Source organism: Diachasma alloeum, unplaced genomic scaffold, assembly GCF_001412515.2.
Source record: "Diachasma alloeum isolate Michigan unplaced genomic scaffold, Dall2.0 Dall_scaffold_00627, whole genome shotgun sequence".
NCBI lineage: Eukaryota > Metazoa > Arthropoda > Insecta > Hymenoptera > Braconidae > Diachasma > Diachasma alloeum.
Window position 1 is genome coordinate 112,563 of NW_021680759.1, and position 27,314 is coordinate 139,876.

The window sequence follows — 27,314 nt, forward strand, 5'->3', positions numbered from 1 at the left end:
ATGGAAATATCTCAAATTGATTGAATTTTCAATGGAACATGAATGTTGAGAAACAAAATGACATGAATCCTCAATTTTTCAAAATTTCAACACTATACTTGGATATCTCCCCCACCCCCCGCAAGTATTATTAGTATTTCCCCTTTGAAGTTCGCGCCTTGCAACCCGCCCCTCGAAAATTACAAGATCTTCATCCACCATCATCTTCTGCTCTGCCGATGGAATATCAGGTGCATCTACGATAGTGTTGTGTACTAAATCCACAGACCATCAGCTTTCTACGAGGATATTAAAGTTATCTGTTGTTCACAGTGTTAGGTAACACTAAAGTTCGCTTTTCTCACGCAAATAGCACACATAGTGCGAACCTTGAAGCCTCGGAATCTCATGGATCGAGCGAGAAATGAGAACAAAGTGGATGCGAGAAAGGGAATGCAGCAGTTGTAACGAGACATGTAGCTGTGCGATGGTGTACGAGTGAGCAGGTGTGGTCTGTGTGCCCGTGAAGCATCAAAAGTGAAAGATTAAAGTGACAGTATACAATTTTTTCCGCGCTCCTTCACCTCTGACATTTGCCGGGTCGTAGAAACTCACGAACAACTCGAAAAATGTAATTAAAGTTCAGTATCGTCAGCGCTTTTTCGACGTCTTGAGGGTGACTTTCAGTATATTATGTTGAATGGATGAATGTCGGGTTTAATGAATGGCGGTATTCATTTTAAATTCTATTTACTGCAAATGATTTGAACTCAGCAAGGGGTTCAGTTGAATCTCAAATTAATCTATTCTACTGTATAAAATAAATTGTTTTGATTTTTCTCATGATTTCTTCAAATATGATATCAGTGCACACATACAAACATTTTTTAAATTGGGAAATCGAAAAAATACCTAACGATTACAAAGCTTCCATTCGGAAGCGAAAACAAAAAAAATCAAATTTTTAACTATTCAATTTCCTTTTCTATTCCCTGAATAAATTCAATTCAAATAAATAATGTTGTTCAATAGATTCGTGGGTGCTCATCCATTAATTATCAAATATTCTTACGCATGAACATATGCAGGCGCGCAATAGATAACACGCGAGAGGATGAATATTAATGAGTGACGACACCAGTGTCTCCAGATGAACGACGAATATGGAGTCGATCTTGGTGGACATACAGACATACAGGTTGAACGATTATGTAAACCAGACATTGTTCGGCATGTCATTTGTGAGGGCTGGCATTTCCGAAATACTGTAGTAACCGAGATGAGCAAGTTCGACGTTATTTTCCGGGTTTTTTGCAAGTGGAGTCTGTGAAGAGTGAACAAAACAATGGTTTTTAGCCTGAAAAACACGCCTGGAAGGCTCCGAGAGCATGAGTCGTGCTGAGGCGTGAGGGTGCTGACTGAGGCGGGTTGAGAGGAATACGAGAATTATATGTCACCGGATGAATAATTTTCTCTCATTTTATTTCACGGGGGAGAGTGAATATACTGAGATGTGCAGAATTTTAATGACTCGCCAATTGTTGTCAAAGTCTTTTAAACTTTCTCTTATTAAATCAACTGCGAGGAACATTACGAATGCCGGAGATATAATTTTTTAAATTCTATTTGAAAGTTCACTATGAGTTTAAAAATTGTAAATTGCATTTTCGGAAAGTCAAGAAAATAAGATTTTAAGGAAATTGTGGAAAATTCGAATTTTATGCATTCGAATGTGCGACTCAAAAATGGTTTTGCTGGTACAATTAATTCCTGTAACATCTAAAAAAAGGCAATCGGTAATGATGATGATATAACATCCATCATTTAAAACAAAACATGTTCGAATAAAACACTTACAATGTCTCGAGTGCATGTCTTAAAGTTTTAATTTGAAACCCTAAAAATGACCTAAAATTAAGAGTACACTGGGGCAAAATGGGCGAACTTATTCATGAAGCATGAAATTGCAGACACGAGAAAATTTATAACGAAGAATTCAACATTCATTGGATCTGTGTAATTTTAATTGCATCCTTAATGATCGTAATGACCGCCGAGAAAGACACTATAACCAATTAAACAACTCCAACTCGAAGAAAGCACCAGCGAGATTAATATCCTCCATTATAACTCAATTTGGTGAGTGATGATTTAATTTACGAAAGCTACTCCATCATTATTTCGACAGTGCCAGTTTTCTAGGACCCATCATTAACGGTCTTAATCACGGCCTAATTGGCAGCGGTTATCGGGTCAGCGAACATCAGAAGAATTGCTGCGGGTGATAATGACCGAGGAAGGATAGTGGCAAATAATGCTGTTAGCCAGTGTCTTGGACGCGTTTTACTCATGATAGGATGCTGGGCAAAGTGGGATTATTGTTATTGAGTGATTGAGTATTACGAGGGAGATGAGTAAAATTTTACTTAATTTAATGGTAATTATAATTAATGGATATGGATATCATCCCTGCTTGGAATATCAATTGGAAAAAAATTTAAAGAAATTTACCAGAAATTTCAGCGAAAAATATAATCATACAAATTCAGATTTTTTTTTTCAACTTTCAACTCACACTTGAGTACCTTCAGCTACAATATTAAAGCCCATAGTGACGAATAGACGTGATACGGTAATCATCCGTCTTACTGTGTAGATGACGAATGCGGAAGGAAATTGTTCTCACTCAGTCTGTCGTCTGCCTGAGCCAATCTGCCTAATTGCATTAATTTCGCCGCGAAGATGAGCAGAGCCGGGCCAACGGAGCGAGAATGCCTGGTGCGTCTATCTTATTCCGCCGACTAGACAACTGATTTTAATTGTATCAAATAAATACGGGTTAATATTACTAATCGTTGAATAAAACATCAGTTAAGTCAATCAATTGGCGACCGACATTGTCTTCGACATTTCAAAATGACGTAGTTAGTATTCGCAGGTGCGGATACCTCGGCTGACGAGTAGAATGTGGGTCAGTTGGCGTGCGTGGCTTGTATATTCTCACCGATACACCCTTTCGTTCCAACTCCCTCCACTTTTGCCTTTTATTATGTGTGAATCATATCTACTGAATGGAGCTCAACAATTTCCCTAATGACAATATTCTCGTTCCAATTAAATTGCCTTGATTTTTTTGTAACTGAATGAACAACTGGAGAAAATTAAAATAATTAAAATACTGGAGTCGTTACAACTGCTGAAGAGTCAACGCTGAAGTGCAGAATCAAAAATTCATTCGATTCTCTCTTTCAGTCGAAACTACTGTTTATCATTCCCTTTCTTTCATATTAATTGGTGGTAATGAGATAGTTAAGGCTCTTCACGCATTGGTTTACATAATATTTCATACGTAGCAACTGAGAAATTTCACGAACGATTTCATTCTGAATTTAATACAAAATTCACAACATTGAGAATTCAAACGCAGCAGTTACAAACATTTTAAAAAATCCTAACAGTCATGTTTTTTTCATGGAGAACCTGACGAATTCCGAGATAAAATTGTGAGTAAAATTCCATTCTAAATTAAAAAAAAACGACCTGTTTTGCTCCAGTCGCTACGAAAATATCATGGAGATTAATTTCATCAAATAAAAGGTTTTTTCAATGTTTCTAAAAAACCGGGGCAAGACCTGTCTTTTTTTTTTTCAATTTAGCGTGAGATTTTCCAGTCCTCTCAATGACTCCACTCGAAACTTTCATCATCAAGTTTTCAATTAAAAAAAAAAAAAATATTCCGTCATTATTGAGAAGAACGATCTCCAGAATTTCTAATGATTAATCCCGTGGGTTGTAACGAATCATTCAACACCCAATTACGCAGAATAATCAACAATCCCCGGATGATCCTGAAGAAACTATTCAAACATTCTAAGCAATCTTACAAGAATGTTTGCGGCAGAAAAAAAAAACCAATCAATGACTATTCGTATTCACCTCTTACAAAACCCATTGAATCATCGTGCAACAATTCACTCATTGAAATCCTCGATTGAGACATGGATAACATAATCAAACGGTGTTTAATATTCCCGATGAATAATCCCGTGGGTTGTTGAATAAAAATTCAAAGTCAGGAGAATTGTGATATTGCATTTTGCGGTTTATGCGCATTTGCAGCGAGTGACAATAAAATATTCTAGTTGTCAGGTACCCAGGGTAAGTATTCCAGGGCAAGCAAGGATCTAGGACATTACCGACGGGTATTATCTTACCAACAGCAACACATGAAAATCTCCAATTTAAAAAACTACTTTGTCGACGGTTAGTTAACAGAAATGCAGGAATCTACTTTACCGAGCTGGGAAGAGGGGAGTGATGAAAATTGATTCGATTTTTATCGGTGGGACGTCACTCCGAATATAAATTTACCATTTTTTTTATTAGCTGATGTTGATGATCATTCGTCGTTTCTATACCTTCTCAGTTTACTTCAATGGATAATCCAAACATGAATATTCATTGATAAATTACGCTGCATTTTTACTTAATTAAAAATGAAAGGATATATTTACGAGAATCTTTATAATGTCAATTATAGTTTCCATGCACTAATTCAATAACTTAAAATTACAGTTTCTATTGATTTTTCAATAAAATCTTCAAGTTCTTTCAGAGAAAACTTTCAGAAATTTTTATCACATGATAGTTTTACTGAAACATCACAGAATCTCGTTATTAAAAAATCATAATTTTATCGAGAATTTTTCCCACCCAAATTGTAAGCCAATAGAATTACACTTTTCGACTGTTATTTTATCCCTAATTATCCACGATTCAATGACTCAAGTTCAGGGAGAAAAATCATATAATATATAGTCTCGGTAATTTTACATTTCATAGCAACAATGCATCAGTCCATTATGAGTGAAAGTAACAAGTGGAGTGGAGAGTGATTTTGGAAAGAACAAATAAAGCATGAGAAGTGGATTTTGATGGGACAGGTAGAATGGAGCATAAACTCAAAGGAAGAGCAGTATCGTAGGCGTTGCCACGTCTCGCCCCCGCATACTCAAGCACCCGAGTCCCCGGGCCACTCCTTTACTCAGAGAGAATCAGTAAAAGAGAGAAAAATAACGTCATCATTCAGTGCGCTGTATCCCTGGTGAGATTCAAAGAAAATCATCATGATGAGGATAAATTAGTGGTTTTGTTGTCTCCGGGTGGGGTTTAATATTCACTTTGTGTGAAGAAACAATTGAATTGCGGTAACATGACCACAAATTATAGGGATTTCTCATGAGTCTTGTAATATTTTTTGTAAAAGAATTCAGAAGAGAGGGGACATAATAAAAATTGTGGAGAATGAATGAATGAATGATGAAAAAATGTGAAATTGAAGTGGTGTCGAGGGATTTCAGGTGACACAGAGAAATTGTTGGAGCAGAGATTGGAAAAAATTCGTATGGAAGCCATCGACATGTTCAATTGAGCGAAATCATTCCTTAGGGAATATCGAGGTCGTCGGAAGTTAATTTACTACTGTGTGTCCACTCCCTCATTTTAATCTATCAGTGAAATCCAATCCCCCCAGTTATAAACGGGTCCATGGTCCTCAGTGATGATAAAAATCGTTGATCTGAGCGAATTGTTTTCGTAGGAAATGTCACTATTCAATTACGAAAGTTGGGATCTTGCTGAATGCTTAGTTTTTTGCTTCCGGATAAAAGTAAGCATTCGAATTTAAGTTTCGGATTTTTTTTTTTATATGAATCTATTATAAAGTTGTTTTAAATTTTTATAAAAATCACAATCCCGAGGATATCTTTGGATATCGTGCTCTAAATTCGTTCAATAGCTGAAAATATTAGTCATATTTGAAATTCCATCAAATATTGAACTAAATTAAAAATATAAAAGCATTGATTAATGAAGAAATTTCATTAAATTTAATAAAACGATATGTAACGATGAATTATAATTCATAGAGTGTAGAAGCAGACGACGTGCAAAATGACCATTCGGAAGCATATTGCTATTTCCCACTTGTTCTCTATCACGATAGAAAAGAAAAGAGAAGTATGTTGGGCAATTACTTCTGTAATTTCATATAAAAAGTATTCAAGTTTTTAGCTACGAGCAATTTACGTAAAATTTTCAAAGTGCACCCTTCATTGAGAAACAATTACACTCCATCGAAAGAACATTGAGAGAGCCCCATCAATCTGAGCCCAAACATCTTCACCTACCGGACGTGTAATAACCCCGAATATTTCTCGAAAATCTCCCCCTCTACCTCCGGTAAGACATGAACTCTCAATGTTTCGTGATGCACGCAAGGATAAAAGTGAATCAACTTAGTCACGATGATACGTATGCATTGCAACGTGGGTAGACAAGGCAAAGCCGGGTCCATCAACCCGGCTAACCTATCGATTCCCGAGTTGAAGGCGCGCGTAGGCCAATTACGTTGGTCGATGTAATTTGGGTGACTGGGCAATTTAGTTGCCAGTGTGTCCAGAACTCTCGTTACACTCGTAACACAGTAGGTGTACGAGTGCTTTTTAGTATCACGCGAACACGTGTTTTCACTGGAAACAATGTTGTAATTATGGTAGCAACACTGATGACAGTTGTCAATCTTTCCTGCATGTCACGATTCATGTCCATAATTATCTGTCAATTTTTTATTATTTAATTCATGCAATCTCCATTGTTTTTTTTTTTTTACTAATTTTCCTTCGTTAGCGAGGATGGATTTTCTGTCGGAGTAATGACATGGGGCATTAACAGGTTCGTTATCATCCTTTTTTAGGAATTAATAATGATGACGACGAGGGACAATTGAGGCTCTAGTTAATAATTTAGGTAATGGCTTGTGCTCTTGAGTTTACTGAGCTGCGGATATTTATAGGATGCATTAGGGTATCAGGGCTGTTCACAAATCTTTCACAATTGTGTACGATTTTTTTAAATTGTGGGTAATTAACGTCATTTGAGACACATTTTGCTAAGAATTATAAATTCATCTTGACATTCGCTTTCTCTTGCATAAATAACAGGAATTATTAAAAAATTAGAAAACCCCATTTATTTATGAAATTTATTTTTCATAAAATTCAGAATATGAATAATTTTATTACGATTTTTCAACAAATTCTTGGCAATTATTGTCTGCTAATGATTGAACTGGGGTTCAAACTCAGAGAGTAAATAATTTATTAAAAATTATTTATTATATTCCCCAACATTTTGGAGAATATTTAGAGTATTATCCAGGCCATTAAACTGGATATAAAAACCGTAACTTGCACATCGTAAAAAATATGTCCTTCACGATGTCGTGTTGTGGATTTTAGTGTTGATTATCACTGAGTAATTGCTTTTGATAAGAAACAATTATCTTCAGATGATGTAATTGCAATTTCGGAATTAAGTAATTAAGGAATGTAGTTATGAAATTATTCAGTCAACTGAATCATTTCTTTCTCACGCAAGACTAGTTTCAGATTAATTAAGACTACTTGATGCCCTTCACGCACGCAAATTAAAAGGAAAATGTTTGCGATTTCACGGTTAGGCGTTATAGATATACATTGGTGAGGTGAAAAATCATTTGCGATACTCGCCGCGTGCGCGAGATTGTGGCAGCAAGAGCGGGAACATTGACAAATTGCCAAGTGGGTATTTTACTTTCGCTGGGATTAGCGAATGAGCGCGGAGGAAGAGGTGAGATAGGGAGGTTGCAGAAAAAGGGGAGCGTGAATCACGACTTTAGAGGCAGTGAAAACAGTAGCCCAAGCCGTGACTCTATGCAGCTGGCCTTTGCACCTGTCGGCGTCGTGGCAAATACGAGCGCGACGATAACGATCTCACGTAATCACGCGTTTGGAATTTTTTTTTCGCAATTTTTTAACACATACCCGTGATTTTGAGAGTGCGGTCCAGGGGATTGAAGTGAGAGGATGACAATTTCGTTGTTTGCGGAAGGATAGAGATGAAATTTTCTCATTTTCCAGAGCCGACACAAGGAAATATTCGATTTATTTCAGATTTCGTCATTGAAAATGCATTTTAATGACGAAATTCTTTGAAATTCTAGTCGAAAAACGACTATTTGATACACTTCAAGCAGCAAAACATTTTTTTTACCAACTAACAAAAAGAAGTGTTTTGAGTTTATGTTTTCTCCTCAAAACAGTCGTTTTTCGACTGTTTCATTTTCCCCCACTCTCCCTTTATTTATTTATTTATTTATTTATTCACTGCTGTATACCGACCCAATAGCTCAAAGGCCAATTATAGAGTCAAAAATTGATTTCGCAGATTTAGTTTGAGTTTAGTTTAAATTGTGAAAAAAAGACTCGCTTCTAATTTCATAAAATTTACTCTCGAAATATTTTTAAAAAACTGGGGCAAAACAGATCGATCTTTTGTTTCACTTCTGTCAAAAAATGATCTTCCAATAATGGATTAAGAATGATATCCTAGAGATGAGGATTCTCTTCTACCAGTGGCCAATGTTTTTGTTGTCTGCACTCGAGCGCAAAATAAGAGAATCATCAGACATGGAGCATTGACCCAGCACGAGAATCACTTGATTTAATTGGAGATACATCCCGGATCTCGAGCAAAAGCTTTGGTAAACAAAAAAACAGTCCGTTCCTCTCCCACTAAACTAAATTCCGGATAAACTGTTGAAATAAAATTCAAATTTCATGGACTGATGACTAGTAATTTTCAGAGGAGTGAAATTATGAAAACTATGAAATTATGGATTTTTCTGTTGGAAAAATCATGAATTTCAGATTTCACTGAAAATTCAATACAATTCCAAATTTTTGAGTAGCAGAAAGATAAGAATTGCCCACCTTACGGGTATCCAAGTATTTTGGCCATTTTTTCTCCAGTCTAGTGCTTTTCTATATTTGTAGAAGAATATTGGAGAAAAAAAATGATTTTACAACGTTAATTGAATTTTCAATCAATTGACCATTCACGAATATATTCATCTGAATTTTCCTGATTTCTACTCATTTTCATTAAATAATTTTGACCTGAAATTTACAAATTACAATTTTCCAGAAGTACACAGGAAATTTCAGGCAATTTTCAACAGTGCACCGTATACCTTGATTGACGTCTTCCCCTCAACAAAGGTTACAGTATGCGATAGCTTGAAGTCTAAGACACAAACCACATCCCCCCCGTCGGGAGAATAGAACCAAAGGAAGGGTAACAGAAACAGACACGTCGCCTGAAATCCCATAAAACACTTCCTAGCATTATAACTTCAAATATTTAAAATATTTAACAGGCTGCCATAAAATCCTTTGCTTTCTTTCACTGGAAAATCGATAAAACAGTGGACTTGTTCATGTCCAGGGTCGTAAAAGCCAATGACACTGGTAAAAGTGTGTAACATGGAAGTTAAAAGGAGTAAAAATACTCTTGTTACGTGATGTTAACTCAAAGTTTCGCAGAATAGTATATACACAAGGACAAGAAGGACCATAAAAGAGAAATTTTGATGCCATTAAGAATATACAAGTACTTTGGCTGTTTTTTGATACTATTCTGATACTGTTTTATGATACTAAGCCTGAAAAACGGTTTATCAGGCCTCGTATCACAAAAACATGCGAAACTCTAATTCAGTTTTTGAACAAAAAAAACCGCATCAAATAAAGTATTTTCTACCCAAGCACGTCTTTTCCTCGCTACCTCTTCCGTTCAATTACACGAAATGACTTCCTGATAGCTCGTAAAACACTTCTGATTTCCAGTGCCCCGACTAAATTAAGATAATTCAATTCCCGGATTAATTGAATGAAACTGAGCGCTCATGTCTCAATACAGCCGCCGAGATATTCCGTTTAAACGGTCGCATAATGAAACGAATTCCAATTAAAATCAGTTAGTCTAGAAATTAGGAATGACTGGCGCTGGCAAGAACAGCCAGGCAAATTGTCGGTATTCCGGTTGGTATATGAGATCTGCAAGATTATACAGCCATTCCCCTCATTACATACCCAAGTATTTCATGCTCTCAACCAACATTATAGCATGTTCATCTCTAATTTCTGCGTTACAGTTGACCTCAATTGCATCTCGTCCATTGAATGCCATCCATAAATTATTCAAAACGGTGAAAGCCGAGTCATTGAATAACGAGGAAAATAACATCCATCGGATTTAATTGTTAATGACTTGATGCATTTAGAGGTAATTCTTACAGCCTATTATGATACATTACCACTTCCCCCTAAAGTATCACTCGCCAAGAGACTCGAGTACTCACCTGTAACATTAATGAGAGAAAACATCGGTTAGAAGATTTATCGAGTTGTTCATATTTTCAGATTGTGACAAGTGTCGTTAGAAAAGTTCGCCAGACATTAGTTTGTAAACTCGTGTCATTGAAAACGTGCCTCGCATTCCATCCTGCATGTGTCAATTTCGTTATACATATACTGCCAGCCACTCATATCTTCTAAGTCTTCATAAGTCTCGAATATGTTGGACTAACACGTGGGGCAAACGGCACTTTCCCACGGAATGTGCAACTTATTTAAGAATTATTTTATGAAATCGACTTGATGCCTAAAAAATAAGGTATTTAGGTATTTTTTTCCGTGTTCTATGCAATAACTTATAGCCTATCTAATCCATCCAGCCGTTTTTACGTGAATCACGGCCAAAGAATCCGCAACCGATTAATTGTATTTAATATGACAATAATTATTCTACTCGTCTTCTTGCTAGCTCAACATGAATATATTAGAGATTAATAAGGAGCAGATGACATAGTTCAACGAACTTGTCACTGTAAGTTGTTTAATTAAGTTGTTGATTATCTGTTGACATCACCTGAGGTGAATTTGTCACTCACAGGTCGTCCATAATAAACCGAGCGAGGTGGTTTAGCCTCAGGCTAACTTTGGCATCAACTACGTCTTTATCTCGAAGGCTCATTCCAGACCTCATCTAGGCCGCCGGGGACGCATTAATGATTCACGACAGCTACCACCTCCACGAGGCCCAAGAAAATTCCGCATCTCTGATGGAAATCGTTATGCTACCGAATATTCTTGTCTACATTCGTAAAAGTTTTTTCACAAATTGCTTATTATCAAGGTTAGTCTTTGGAATCACTTCTGGAATTGTTTTTTGGCATGCGAAATGCATAAAATTTGGCAAAGGGCCCGGTATTATGTTTCCACCGGTAAGAAGTTTACGACAACACAAAATTTTTTGCATGATAAAAATGTACAGAACGGTAAAATCCAGTTGATGATGTACCTCCATAAATGTCGAAAACGTGGAGAGAATGCCCATCGGAATGAATTTGAAACTACTCTTGAAAATAATTTATTGTAAGAGAATTTTACCAGAACCCCTGCTGAAAATGGAGTTTTGTTAGAAAAAATAAATAAAATATTATAGGAAGTTCAATAGTAATTTTTGAGCTGCCGTTAATTTCCCTCAAGTAAATCTGTTCCCCTCCATCAAATACTCTCACGTGGAATATATATTTTTTCGGCGGAGCTAATTTTTTCTCTCAGTAAACCCAAATAACAGTGGAACTATTTCTCATCAATTTATTAATCAAGAGCATACCTTCTCTCAGCTGTTTCTAAAATCTCCTTTTATAACACAGATTCATCACGGAGTTCACAATGTAAACTCAACATGCGCCATAACAATCCCTTCCTCGCAAATAAAAAAAACCGTCCGTTAGGCATTCCGAGAAGACAGCGCGTCGATTAACCGTCATGTCTCGAATTTCGCAGACTCGAATAGGTAAAAAGAAAATAATTAAGTTCCACGAAAATAGTAATGGGTATCTCTATCCTATTGTGCAGGTCGTGAACATGTAGAGGAAAATCGATGGACACTCCTCAATGAGGCTCAATCAAACTCATATAATCTGTAATAGAGCGTCAAGGATCTGGGGCACACTAGAATCAATGAAATATCCAAGTGGCGGGCCACGTATGACACAGAAAGCCCTTGTCGCATGCAGTCCTCATCAATCATGGGAGGCGTCATTGAATGGATAAAAGTAATTTCATTTCATTGGTGAACTTCCACGTGAAAGTAATAATGAGGTGTGTATCTGTTATGAATGGGGTCTAGTTGACGCAGATCATCGTGTGTTGATGATTGATGTATTCTTAGACTAAGAGAATTTTTTATTTTCAGCCCACATAATGAGATTTTACAAAGCCGGATAATATGAACTGGCTGGTTATTGGTGAACCTCATTTTTTTGGAATCAATCAGATACATTAACACACTCTACAGAAGGAAACGTGAACATTTTTCGTAATTCGAAGCATTCAGATTGAAAAAAAAACACGATTCATTTGATTATTCACTTGGGTGATGTTGGTGGTTCGATTCGAAATTTTCAAAAAGTGCTTGGCAAACGTGAAATCGTCAATTTTTAAGGGTGTCCAAGTACTTTGGCTATTTTTTCTCCAGTGAAATGCTTTTCCCCTTTTTGAGTCGAATATCAGAGACCTTTCATAATGGCATTAAACCAAACACTTTAAGCTATGATTGAATTCATTTGAAGCATGATATTCAAAGATACAAAGATTTCAAATAAATCAAAATAACGGTTATTGCTATCACCTCCATTTTCGAACTCGGTCAAAAGGACATCGAAACAATTTTTTAAGCCATCATTTAATCAATTCATAAAATTTTTTTAGGTATCGTGGGACAACCGATTTTTGAGAAAATTCGAAAATTAAAAAACTAATCAATTAAATTTTAATTAATGGCGATCGATAGGGCTCAACGATACCTAAATATGAAGAAAAGATTCGATTCCATCCATTCATTAGCGAACAATTCATGGAAAACTTTGTTAGATACCTACACACGTACGGACAAGGTCTAAAAGTTGCATTTTCGGACTTTTTGGATCATATGGGTCGATATAACGCAAAAAATCAAAAACTTCATTTTGAATGATTACAAAGCTTCCATTCGGAAGTAATAAAATTAGGTCACTTGTATTTCAAGACATTATGATAATATCTTGGCCAACAAATGTCTTCTTTTCAGATCGAAAAAACCTCTTATTTTAAGACATGTAAAATTTTAGTCCATCACGCAGCCAATGAAACACTTTGTTTTAAATTAAGACGGCCTAAACAGAGAAAAAATTTTTGGTTTTCCAGAGAAATGTCTGAATGTCGGTATCTCAAAGCATTCAATACTATATCGCTAAATAACCTCCCCACACACACAAAAAAAACTAAATCCTGAAACGAAAAACTTTCAAACTCTCAAATCCACAAGATATTTGGCAAGCCCCCTCCAAACTTCCCCATGCATATGCTTCCCCACCAGCCAAAAGAGAATAGAACAATAAACTTCATTTTAATTGGAATGTACCAAGTTCGCAGGTACATTGTGCCACAGATTTCCACGAATTCGCAACGATTCGATCTCACCACATTTTTACGGCCTTTGTCCAACCACTCACACCCTCCCCAATTTTTTTTCGGAGAATCGAGTCCTTGAAAGGATCTCAAGATAGTGCTCAACGATATAGAGTGAATTAATTTTTCCCGCGATTAACATTTGATTAATACAATGATAGATGGATTAATTTATAGTCGACAAATCCATTTGTTAATAATGAATACAGAGCCCAGTTTTTTTACAATTAATTGAATGTTTCATTACGAATTTCATGGAAATTTTTTATAGAGCGATTTGAGTGCTACAAAAAAGATCATGAGAAAAATTTTGCTATCCCCCTTAAAAGTGGCTAGTAGTAAAAGTGAAGAAATTTTCTCGGGGAAGAAAAGTTGGGGAATCTACTGATGAACTCACATAGCCAAACGTTTCCACGTGGCGCGGTATGCAGCAGATTGAGATGAAGATTGAAATCCAGTCCAGCCAGATCCTCCCTGAGATGTGTGCTGTCCATGATGAGAGCTCTCTCCGGTAAAAGAAACAGGTGATCACTGCCTTCAACTGGACCCGGGGTTCTCGGTACTCTTCCAACCCCGAGTGGTCCTGATCGAGCTGTCAACATCCTCGTCAGATCGATCCTGTCGATTTCGCTGACAATCGATTTTCCAGCGTCATCTGTCACTTTTCACATGAGAAATTTCCAGTGGAACTATTCACTCTCACAATTTTCTACAAAATCACATCATCTCTCGTTCCACTGGAGCACATGAAAATACATAAATTATAATCCCGAGCAGATGCATTAGTCATCAATTGTCCAAATGTCACACAGCACATACACAATTGATTTCCATCGCTCGGTCAGATCTACTCGAATGGCAGAAAAATTCTTTGAAAATCGCAAACGATCGCTTAAAGACGATTTTTGTCTCAAAATAGATTTTACGTCTCGTAATTTATTTCGCTACGATTCCTGTATTCTGTTGAATTGACCTTCGGAGAACGTCAGCTGATTGTTTGGCATTAGATCAAAGCGAAATTATAGTTCACCTGTTTCTACTCCATCGTACGAATTTATCGTATTATCCGTCATGAGACATGGACATGAATTTTTCAGCTTCAATTTCCTATTCGGATTATTCAATTAAAAATTTAAAAAATTCATGACATTTGAGTGGAGAGTTATAAGCTCCAGAGGTATGTGGTATGTCCTCACTCTTGCAAAATATTTTGATATACAATGCATGTCCTGCAGTCAACTTGATTTGTGTTCAATTGTCAAGTGACAGCCGGTTAAACTCGTGGTTCAAACGTGAGGTATGGTTACTAGAGCCGAGCGACGATTCACTCCGCACTTGTCGACGATTCAGTCGAGACTGAATACTGAATGACCGTGGCGTATCGGGAGCGTCGGCGAGCCCCGAGTCGCCACGATAGCTGCCGAGAGAAGAGTCCGAGCTTGATGTGATTGAGGAGACATCCTTGACGTGTGAAGAATAGCACCAATGAGGGAGGAAGCCGAAATCCGTGAGAATAAGTGGGAAAATTAGGGTCTTGAAGACGTCTTAATTCGACAAGTTAGACACAAAAATGTGAGATTTCAAATGTAGAAACGTCAATAAGACGTTTTCTCCGTCTGAAAACAAGAGGGTTGATGGACAAGACATTTTCATATCTTGAAATACAAGTCACCAAATTTAAGGCCAAATTAAAAATTATTATCATATCACTAGTGATGATTCATGACGGCGGCAATAGGACGAGACATTAACCCCATTACATAGGACGTTTTTGGTTACTTATCCATTTTTTTTTTTCAATTTATTGAAATTCTGAATTTACTGAGAGGATCGGGAGGCTGATGAGAGTGGGAGATGTCAAATTAATTCAAATATAGTTGAGTGAACAGGCTGATTTTTGAACGGTTAAGGGAAATTCGAGTTTCGTGGCAGAATCTAAAATAAAAGAATCACTCAAATGGGGATATGATGGCTTCCATGCGTTCAAGAATGTTTCAATTGGCAGAAAAAAAAATTATTTGAAGTGAAAATAACAAAACAGAGAATAATTAAATTAAGAAGTAGTTGAATGCAGTCGAAAACTCTAATTTCCGCACGACACGGCCTTTTTTTATTTATTAAATGTCGTTAAAAATTAGCAATTTGCAAAAAATTGCATATTCGATTTTCTGGTATTAATTTCACATTAGTAGAAATACTTCCCGAAGTTTAACCTCAGGGGGATTGAAATGGAAAATCGAAGGATAGCGGTGAGGTATTTTATCCTGGGGAGTGATTTAATCATCGGGAACACGTGGTTAGCGTGCGGAGATATTTTTGTAGCTAAAAATTGTTATCAGATGACGGAACATGGGTGGAAAATTCTTGTTTGAGATCTGGATGATACTGACAGTTTTTGATCAACAATTACAAAGCTTCCATTCGGAAGCAAAATAGCCAAAGTACTAAGATATCCTTAAATCGAATTTAGTGCTGCATCAGTGTTTTGAGGAAATACGTACATCTGACGAAATTACACAGCCCTAGAGACGCTTGTAAAGTGTCATCCTTTAGACTCGAGACATTCGTATTGTTCATCTCTTTACGTGTTCTTCTGTCTGAATGATCATGGAAGATCATGTACACCTGATTAACTAGCAACAGACCTCCTATACGTGCGTGTCTAGTTTATTATGAACGTCGGTCCGAGGGAACGACTCAGTTTACCTCCGTTTATGGAGGAACTAATACATCCTCCCGAGAATGTGCACAGACTGATGTTCACTGACTGCATGATGCATCTCAGGGAGATGTAGTTATACGAATGGCGTGTCCTTCCACGTGCGCCCGACCTCGACCAATCGGCGTCCAACATCGCGTTACTCGCCGCCTGACTGACGAATCTTTTCAATTAATCTCGTGTTCCGAGGAACTGAATGTAAAAATATTCATTTTTTCAAAATAAATCATTTATGGAATGAACTAGACTGATCATTAATTCCTTCTCGTGTTTGGAAATCAGGGTCTCAATCATATAATCAGATATTCAATGAGTTTACTGTATTTGTAGGTGAACATCAGAATTTTTACCCTAGTCTAAAATTGCTTCTCCATTTTATAATAAAATGGAATAGTTGAAAAATTGAATTCTCGAAAATTGCGACTTTTTTCACAAATAATATATAAATATTCAATTTATTGAAAGAATGATATTTGTGAATGTTAAAAGAATGTTATTATTTATTAATAACGAGAAAATCTTTGCGAAAAAGTGAATTTTAGTGCAAAATCTAATCTGACATGAATTTTTCAAATTTTTCTCACGCAATTTAGTTAACAAATTTGATGATTAAAATGCACGGAAAAAATACCCGAATTGAGTATAAAAAAACTGTAAAAGACACTTGAATATCCTCAAAACATGAAAATCTGTGTAGCTGATGCGTAACTATGAAAGGCAGAGAGTACTTCCAGTAATATTTTCAAAAAAACTCAGTCGAAACAGAATAGTAGCGGCGATAAGCAGAATTAGGACCATTCATTATAATCTAAGATCGTCGGTGATGGGCAGGATGGGTTCATTGCCCATTCCCTCGTGTGAGTGTGGATACCCGGAGGAAAATATAGATCATATCGTCCGGCAGCGTCCTAAGCTCGATGAGAAGAGAAAAGAAACTGATAAAAAGATATCAAGGAACATTGTCAATTTCGTACCGTCATTCATGAGTCTTGTTGTTTATATGTTAAATTCTATTGTGATCAACTCCATTGATAAATTCTTGAATGAAGATGATTTGGAATGTACTTATCGTATTTCCCGTTTATTACCGAATAAAAAAATACTCAGAGTTGTTAATAATTTTCAACTGAAATTTTTGATAAAATTTATGAAATGTCGTCATTGACGAAATTGAAGTAAATTTTACAATGCATCTTACATTCATTTCAATGGAAATATTGGACTAATGATGTGTTTACCTTAGCTACACGAGCGTAGGATCATTTACCTTAATTTCAATTGACAAATTTGATAATTGAAAATGGTCTGTACCAAACTGTAAAAGATACTTGAATATCCTTAAATATCGCTCTCCTAGAAAATACTACCAAACAATTCCTAAGACTTCAATTTTTTTCCAGCGATGTACACGAAAATTTCATATGAATAAATCGTTGTTGAAAACTTCAAGATTTCTCGCTTGAAATTTCGAGATTAATTTTCTAATAGTGTTGGATCAACAATGAAAATCACCGGAAAATCCGAAAATAGTAAATGATGCAGATGCAACACAATTCCATAGGGACTCAATACAGCAACTGAATCAATAGCCGAATGACGCGACGAGTAGTTCACCCGGCGATAGATTCACAACCATGACGTACAGTCTCAAAAGATGGCAATCAGGGATTCCACGTCGATGAATCGAGTGGTAATAGACCACGTATGCGGCAACCGTTATTTGTCCCTCCGAGTTGAGCTTACAAAGACAGATTCGTGGCGAAACCCCCGGTGCCAACCGAGAGAACAAATATGTTGGGGACGCCGAGTGAATTTAAAACACCGCGAGCTCCGGAAATTATTCGTTTAACGGCGACAATCGAATCTCTTATCTCAATCATCCCAGATTATTCTATTTACTTTTAACAAAATCAGCGATAAAATTCATCGGGTTCTCCCCGAAAACGTCATTCGTCACAGATTATTTACAAAGTGAAAGGTAATTTTGGAGGTTTCGATCTAGTCGTGTCATTCCAAAGCGGAAGTTGAAGTCTAGGAAGTTAATTTGTGGGAGGATAAATAAAGAGTGACAACAGGGACGGGGAAAGTAAACAAATGTCGCAGTCCTGTGGAAACAACATGAGAAAAAAATTAGGTCAACTTCCTAATATAAATGACGCTTTTGAAACGAATAAAACTCTTCATTTGGAATTTTTCCGTTCATGTCAACAATTTTTTTTTGTTGGGAGTTAATAAATTTATTCATGTATTTCAATAAAAATTCTTAATTTATGAATAAAAAAAACAATTCTTAATTGCATGAAAGAATTAATTGATTCTAAATGAATTATCTATCAAAATCAAATAAACATTTCATTGATTGCCGATAAACGACTTTTCAATGTTAATGAATTCAAAGGTCATATGATCGATGATTTTATTTCCAACTAATAGTCTTTATTTGGATTCAAAACTCATTTAATGTGAACAAAAATGCAGACAAAAAAATAAGTTTAATTTTCAATAAACGCGTACAATTTGTCTAAATGAATCCATTTATTTAATCGATTAATTCAAATAAACTATCCTGTCAGTATGGTAAGACTTCAATGTTAGAAATATCATCAAAACAGAGCATTTAATACCAAAATACTCTGAATTTTAAATTAATTGAAAATGCAGAAATACAATTACACGCATTCTCCTGATTTCCGTTGATTTTCATTGAATAATTGAACTGAAATTGCACGTGCACATTAATTTTTCCTTAAAATTGCAGTGAAACTATGATACAACAAAAAACATTCAACAGTGTACAGTGAATGTATGAATTGACGATGGAAGCCGCGATATATTGCTCGGAAAGATCGCCCCGATGCTGTTTTTCCATCATCACGATGGATTTGAAATAGCATTCACTTTGTACCCAGAATCCTTTCGCTTGGCATTCCGTAATTTTTATTTCACGTCATTCTACAATTTTCTCTGTACATTATCTCGTTTCCATCTGCAGAGTTAAAACAAGAGTTGACGGTGTAACCAGGGCAATGAGTCAATTCTACGAAAAACGCAGTGGTAAATGACTGTGGACAATTGAACGGAGCCAGAATGGGAAAGTGGCACAGCCTCAGGTCGAAGCGTAATTCCGGAAAGAATTAGAATCGAGGGGAACTGAAAAACAACGTAAACTGTAAAACAAAAGTGGGGAAAAATATGATAAAACATGACTGAACCCAAAGACTGTGAATAGAGACGTTTTTCGTAACAGTTTGCAACGATCTGTTTTCCGTTTTGCCCCATCTCTCTTAAACTTTGCTCATTGTCATGTCGATTACTTGAATTTTTGCTTAAAACGTAAACTTTTACTTGTTGTCATCAAATATTTGCATAATAAAAAAAGGAAAAATTTTATTTCTCAGCTGCTGTATTACCCGCTGAGCGGTACAGGCACCAGCTCTCCCCTAAAAACTTTAGTGTCTTCAAGACACTTGATGTAAAGATACCCACCCCACGTATTCAAATTAAAATAAAGTACTCGACCGTTTCAATTGTTGAAAGTGGTTTTGGGCCAAAATGATATCACGAAGATTTACTTAACAAATACCACGACGTTTCGAGCGCTCAAGGCGCTCCTTCAGGTGCATGTTTTATTCTACATCAAGAAAGCAGACATTTCATTTCAATTGTAAACTATTTGACAACTATTATCATCGAACGATGTGTGAAAGAAAAGAAAATACTCTTAAAATTGCAATTTACCAACGAATAAATAATAATAATAATTTGTTAATAATTTTTTATTTGCAAATATAATAATGTGTTTCCTTATGGATTTATTAGTTGGTAAATAGCAATTTTACATTCTTTTATGACACTCGTATTTTATAGGAAAAAAAAAATCAATCACTGAAATAGTTACTTGAAATTCATTCATCATTCATCAGGGCTAGAGAACAATGAGACTCCGCTTCCGTTTTGCCCCCCACGGATAAATACAGACGAAACACCTTAAACCCCAATCAGCTGCACCGTAAAGTCACCGGGTAGCTAAACTTCATTTAGGATTAGCTTCCTGTGCTGCACCTGTGAGCGCACTGCGATCCGTAACAACATAATAGCAGTCCGTTCGGTTAATGGGTTGGGTTTGTGGCTCAAGAGAGGCCAATCGGAAGTAAACGATGAACGACAAACAGTATACCGGGAATAATTCCACGTGAACCGAGAGAATCTTCAATCTCTGAAGGTAATGGATCCACTCTGTTCTTGACACTGACGCGATCTATTCGTGATTGAGAGGTCATTTAAAAATAGCTTGGTCAATATTTGGCGGATGGAGAATATTGAAAGCAGCGGCTTGAGGATATCAAGACTCTGGAATAATTGAGATTCCAGTTATTAGCGACCATTTGGAGAGGGATCTGATGTCTTGGTATGATTCATCCCATGAATCAGAGTGAATTAATTGAAAAGGTTGTGCAATGATCGTCTGATTCCTGCAGGTCATGAATATTCAAGACGGGAAATGAATTTGAATGCTTCCTGCGTCCCTCCATACATTTCTCCAACATCAAAAGGATGAACAGTTGGATTGACAGAAAAGTCTGGAGATTATCGCGAGGAAATTTCTGGTGGTTTTTGAAAATTATTGATTCTGTTGGCATTAAGGATGTGTAACCTATCGAGTGGACAAATCACTTGAAAATAAAATAAAATTGACTGAATATTACATTCATGTTACAGAAGTGTTATGGCGTACTTTTCTGGCCGCAAAAATAATAACTAAAGAAAATGTTCATAAATAATAGAGGACTTGCGACTGCGGTGATAACAGTCGAATTATAATCGGGCAACGTCGCAATAACTAATTAATATTCGTTTATTAAAAATAATGAAATTAGTGAAAATAGCGAAAAAAAAATGATCGAACACTGCCCTCAGAATAAATCTGGCACAATGAAACGTCTTTTGACATTCAATTCAGTTGTAATCTCCATCCACCGACAAGTTCCAACTCCCCGTAACGAGCTGAAGTCATGCGATTTCCAATTCGAATATCTCACTGATAAAAACTTGAAAGCTACCGTGCAACGACAACAACTGTAACCGTTAGATTTTTGGAGGGAGTGTATCCGGTGAATCATTCCAGAGGAGAAAAAAAAATTTCGAAATTCTAATTCACTGATAGCGGAATAACACCGAGAGGACACGGTATGGTGAGGCGTCTTGGTTATCGACCCTCCACCCTGGCGCCGGGCGCGTCACCCTGGCAACCTCACCCATATTCTTGCTACACGATGTAATGCCAGAATCAAGAATTCCGAATCTCTCGATCTTTCGAGTACAGTGGCCAATCCCACTGACCTCATCGCGTTTCATACACGAAGAAAAAGTTAGGAAAAAAATACACTGTTGGAAATTTTTTGAAAATTAAGTAACAGTTGCACTTGAATTCTCAATGTTGTGAATTTGAATTTAATTCAAGATCAAATCGTTCATGGAATCTCTCACTCAGATTGAAAATTCAGAATAATTGGGTTTTCCATGTTAGATTATCATCGAATATTCAATGAAATTCTAAATTTTGGAGACGCAGAAAGACAAAAGTTTCCAAACTTACTTGAATTTTCAATCAAAACATAAATAGTCAGTACAAAATTACTCTAAATTTTCACTGATTTGAGAATTTAAAAATATCTTTCCCTCAATTTTCTTGATTTCTGTAAATATTCATGGAATAATTGTCCATAGCCTTTTCCACAAAATTATGAATTTCTAATGGCAAGATTCCTTGAAACTAGCACTCGATGAAAATTTACCGCCAAGTTTTCTGAATAAATTTCCTCCCAACTCTTCTCCCAGTGCACTAAATCCAATCATAATAATCGTTCAAAATAAATCTAATCGAACACCAGGCGTCACTGATTGATGTAACTACAGATACCGATGTTATTTTGAGTTATTTAGATCAGTGGAGCAGATGTACAGTGAAAATATATGCAAGTGTAAAATATTTACTCATAATGTCAGGTGTGTGCTCGACCTCAACGGACATCTGGACGTTAAAATCGCGTCTGGGACTTTCGCGAGTAAAACGAGAAAAGAGAAGAGCATTTCATTTTGAAAAATCAGACATACATTGAGATTTTCCTGAGACAGTTTCCATTGATGCGTAACGGCGTTGCAGGAGGCGGTGAAACATAAAATCGAGATGTTTATTTCTGCGTTTGATGATCGTGACGACCCCTTTTGGAGTGAAATTCCGGTACCCGCCCTGAATCCCAGAAAAAAAAAAACACTGATTTTTCAATGTGAGAGATGGAGAACTCTTGAGCCGCGAACGTAACCAGTGTTTAAGAGTTTTCTCAGTTCAGGAATAAGTGATTTCAACGTTTCTGAGTATAAGGAGCACAGCATCGCTTGCAACTACGGATAATTTTCCTCGGGGCGGCACGATTAGTCCGCATGATTAGATGGGGAAAATTAATGGGTGATGAGTTGTGATGATACACGAGGTGAATGGACGGGTGTTTTCACTGTGAAATGAGGCATCAGATTTCATCGCTTATCTCATTAAAAGCTACTCTCGAAGGTGTTTGAGAAATTGTTTGATTAATTCGAAAAATTATTATGTGAAAAACATGGAAAATTGAGACAAATTTCAGGGCCTGCGATTTTTCTTTTCATCCCATTTTACTATTGTAACAGAGATATCAATATTTTAAAATACTGTCGTAGTACCAGTTGATGTGAATGGGATTATTCTCTTTTATTCTTCAAGAAATCACTGTTCATTGGTGTTTATAACTTTCCTTATTAACTAAAATAATAATTCCACTCGTATTTTACTCTTGATAGACTATTGAGACTGTCAAAATAATTAAAATGCGATGGCTCACGACTTCTGAACGAGCATAGGTGTATTTACCTCAGACTTTCAACGATTAGAATAAATAAAAAAAAGCAAGACAGTAAGTTTTGATCATCTACACCACATATTTCCCATCATATTCAATTGAAAAAAAAAAAAAATTTCTCAATTCTAAAACACAGTTATTTTTCTGAAAGAAAATAATTGAACAGTAGTTCAAGAGCACATTATCAGATGAATCTGATACACGCAAAGTCAATCATTATCTCGAGAAATTCCCCGGTTCATTTTACGATGATGACATCGTGCACGAAAAGGGACTGTAGGGGAGCACAGTATAGTGTCTAGAGCCTTGGGGTCACGCACGAGTTCCTGACCTGCCCTTTTCTCCATAACGATTGCTATCCAAACGGCATTTGCATACAATTCCCGATATGATAATGTAATCAATTCCAAATGGTCTTTTCATTCGAATTTGATGGTAGGCCTATTCGTTAGTAATAAAACGGTGAGGGTGAATGTACGATATTAGTTGATCGAATTTTGATGAAGTGGTGAGGGATAACGATCGTTCAGTAACAAAAATGACGCTTTCATAATCTTCATTTACTTAATTATTATTAGGCACTTCAAAATCAAGTGATTTGATCATCAATTTCTAGTAATCGAATCATTAAAATTGAAGAAGAAATCCAATAACAACATTCTGAGCTTTATTTGGAAAATATGGGAAATTTATTATAAATAAACTGGAGATTTTATACATTCTCAAGATATGAAGCAATCAATCTCCCATAGCGTCATTACTTCAACCGATCAAGGCAACAAGCGATGGATTATTGTGAGAATATCTCTTCACCTCAATAGCCAATACTTAAGCCGAAGTACTGAACGAACGATTATCCAATGCTGCGGAAATAAAGGCACAAAGTGGGTCAATTTGCTGCACGGTTCGCCGATTCCCTAGAACGCAGATCTCACAAACAGGGTGCATAAAACAATCGCAACTATTGGTGATACTCTGTGTGTTACTGATATTGAATTAGTAAAAATCTTCCCAACATGGGAAGAGAAATCTTAAGATTGAACTGGTCCTTCCCGTTTTGATTTTATCTGCCGGTTTCTATGATTGATCTCTCGGCGGAATCAACAATATCTCAGTTGAAAAATCAACAAAACTTTTCGGTTCACTGGACACTTTTAATATTTGATGAATTGGAATTTCTCTCTATTAAATCTCTGGGTCATATACCAATTGAGTGAATTTTATCGTCAGAGAGTAAAAGTGGAAAAGGTAATTGATTCAATTATAGCTTTCGAAATAATTTCATCTCAACATAAGGACAAATTCTGTTTCATTTCAATATAAGATCTCGACCGCTTGGGATAGTTTTTTTATGAATTTTCATAGGATCATTGAATTGAAATTCAGACTTTCCATTGATTTTCTCATAAAATGTTGAATTTTAAATGACGAAATTCCTTGAAATTTCAGTAAAACTATAATAGAATAAAATTCCCGAAACAAAGGATAGATATGACGCCCATTTAATATTAACACTATCAAAAATATCCCCCTCATAACGTCTAAATAATAATTATTATTAAATTATTCAGTAATGTACTAGGTGCGATAATTACTCAGGCGATAAACTGGAAGCCACACGAGGTTTCTGAATCCAATAGAGAAACGAGTGACCCGACGAGTGCATTATGATCAATAACAAATTACTCTCCTAAATTTCATTCCACCGAGTTATCCTGCACTATCCCCTCTCCTTTCACTCCCGAGAAACAATTCCCGGTTCAGGCATCGGTGCACTGTATAAGATACGAATGTAGAAAAAAGTAAATAATCCTAACGGTATTCGCCCACTGAAAAAAAATTTCCTTTGCGGTCCACTCGGCTTATTTTTTCCTTTTTTTTCTCCACAGTTTGCAGGAATGGTCGGGTAAGTTGAGACTAATCAACGAGCAATGTCAATTGTTCCTGTGTTATGCAACTGATTCACCGGAATGAATGGACTACTTTATGCAGACGCCATTGGGGAATTCTGGGTTATCATCTGTATGAGTCACTTTTCATGAATACTCGTGACATTTTGATGCATGGATCAAATAGATCTTTAGTTGGTGGGGAAAATACTTCTGTCCAACAATTGTATATTAAGGTATTTAATATTAATTAATACGGGTTTTTGAAAAACTTTGCTGAAACCATTCATTTTTCCTGCATTATTATTGAGATCAAAATTAATGAAAGTGAGAAATAGGACGATTTTACGACGTTTAAATCGAAATCGAAATTGCGCGCCCTGTTCTAGTACGGGAAAAAGTTCGAGGTTTTTCACGGCTCTTGAATTTTTTTTCATGAGTATTAGAACTGTTTGTAGAGAAACGAATGTTTTTGTGTACCCAAATATGAACATACCGCAGAAAAAATCTATTGACGATGACAAACTGTTATTTTTCCAGTGCAGAAGTGATTTTCCCTTTCTATGTGCAAAATTACAGAATGATGAAGATAAAATTCTAACTAACTGTGACACTAGACGATGTTCTACCCACTCTTAAATTGAACAATTGAATTTTTCTCGGTGCCATCAACACCACATTTGAAGCGTCAAAAATACAATAATTAGAGCGGCTTCACCAAACAACGACATTCACCAAGTAATTCAGGAATAAGGATGATTACAATATTTCTCTATGAACAGGAATGCTCTACTCCACACTTTGTACCAAATGACGTGGAATTTAAAGCACATCATACTTTAGAGCATCTGTCATGCCATACTCCACCTAATTGCTTCTAATTCTGCAAGACTCGGATAATCACCTAGACGCCGCTTTTTTCAGACTTCTCGCCTTTCGCTAAAATTATCTGATAGATCTAAAAATCCAGGACAAACCTGGCACTCGGGTATAATTAACAAATCACTTTCAAAGCCGAGGTGGGATGATAATTGAGAAAAAAATGCATTCAATAATTTCTCACATCGGACAGTTGGAAGCTGTTGTCTGCTAAGTAGAACACGTCATGGGCTAATTCTTGAACAGACAGTCACCTTCACGCCTGCGTTACTTTTCCACTTGATTGTTGTATTCAGAAAATATTTTTTGCGAGTTATTGCTTACCCATTACGACTGGAGTAATCATTGAAATTCGATGGAACAAGTGGTTGACAGAGATTGGAAACTTACCTAGAACAAAAAAATGAGGTACATTAGCAATATTCGAGTTTCATTGTGGAATGTATTGAGGTTTTTCTAACGCGGAAGTACAGAGAAAAAAAATTAATTTCACGGGTCAGGTATTAAGGATTCACTGCTGTGAAATTCAATGAATGCCAAGTTTTGAAATTGAGTGATTTTGTCAATTTTTACATTGACATCAATTTTTGAGGCGATCGTCACTAATTTTCAGGGAGCAATTTGTAATTTTTAGCAATCTATCACCAAATTTTGGAGATAATTTCCTCAATTCTGCCTTCCAGAAGAGCTCTCATCAGGGATTTACTTATTCTTCCAAAATGCTGAAAAACAAAAATACAAAATCCCTTTCCAAATATTGCAGGAATAAACGCCAACAACATGCTGTTCACAACTTGATGAATGAATTTGAGAAAAAGTTTTTGTATTTTTGTTTCTTAGTATTTTGGAAAAATAAAAAAACTCTTGATGCACTTATTTCTCATTCTTCAAATTCTTATTAGAATTTCTTCTTATTCAACAATGTATTTATTCTGCATGTGAAAATACAGAGCTCTCCGTTGCCGGTCGCCAGCACATTCAAACGCGCGAGCTACAATATCCAGCACTACCGGCGGAATTACCGAATACCGAGTGAGCATTGCAACCTTTATGACTCTCTCGGTAAAATACTGATACTGAGGAATTACACATTTACGAATATCCTACGGTCGATATCTAATAATAGTTTCTTCGGTGGAAATTGGTTCACTCAATGGAATTCCCCAGACCCCTCAGAGACAATCGCCAAAATTAGTCACAGAGTATCTTTATTTTTGAATGTTCTGCAAGAAATTATGAAAATGTACTATTTGTGACTGCACTACAATTATATCGCTTTTTATGGATGCCCACCACTTTGCAATAATTTCATTGTTTGAACTTTGACAGTTTAAATTTAATTGTTCATTTTAAAAAGTAAGGAAAATTTTTGGTTGAAATGTCCGGTACATTGTTCGGAAATTTTTCATCGCATTAGGAATAGTAACAGTAAAATAGGAATTTTGTCAGTAAAAATCCAGGATTTAATGAAGAAGTGAATAGAAATTGGAGGAATTCAGGTGAATATATTCTTAGATCTTCAGTTAAGGATATCCAAGGATCTTTTACAGTTTGGTAT

The 27,314-nt window shown here is 36.1% G+C and overlaps 1 protein-coding gene across 4 annotated transcripts in view; it reads right to left on the reverse strand.

Moving 5' to 3' along the window:
- LOC107043769 (ensconsin) overlaps nucleotides 1–26,099 on the reverse strand; it is a 77,861-nt gene extending 51,762 nt beyond the window's left edge. For 2 of the 4 annotated variants that reach the window (XM_015265399.1, XM_015265395.1), the window contains exon 1: nucleotides 13,774–14,714. In XM_015265399.1, coding sequence (XP_015120885.1) covers nucleotides 13,774–13,978 — 205 coding nt within the window. In that variant the 5' untranslated portion in view covers nucleotides 13,979–14,714. Of the gene's footprint in view, nucleotides 1–13,773; nucleotides 14,715–15,877; nucleotides 16,116–26,080 lie in introns of those variants that run through there. The other 2 variants (XM_015265401.1, XM_015265398.2) reach the window with 2 other exon arrangements.
- Nucleotides 26,100–27,314: the final 1,215 nt, after the last annotated feature.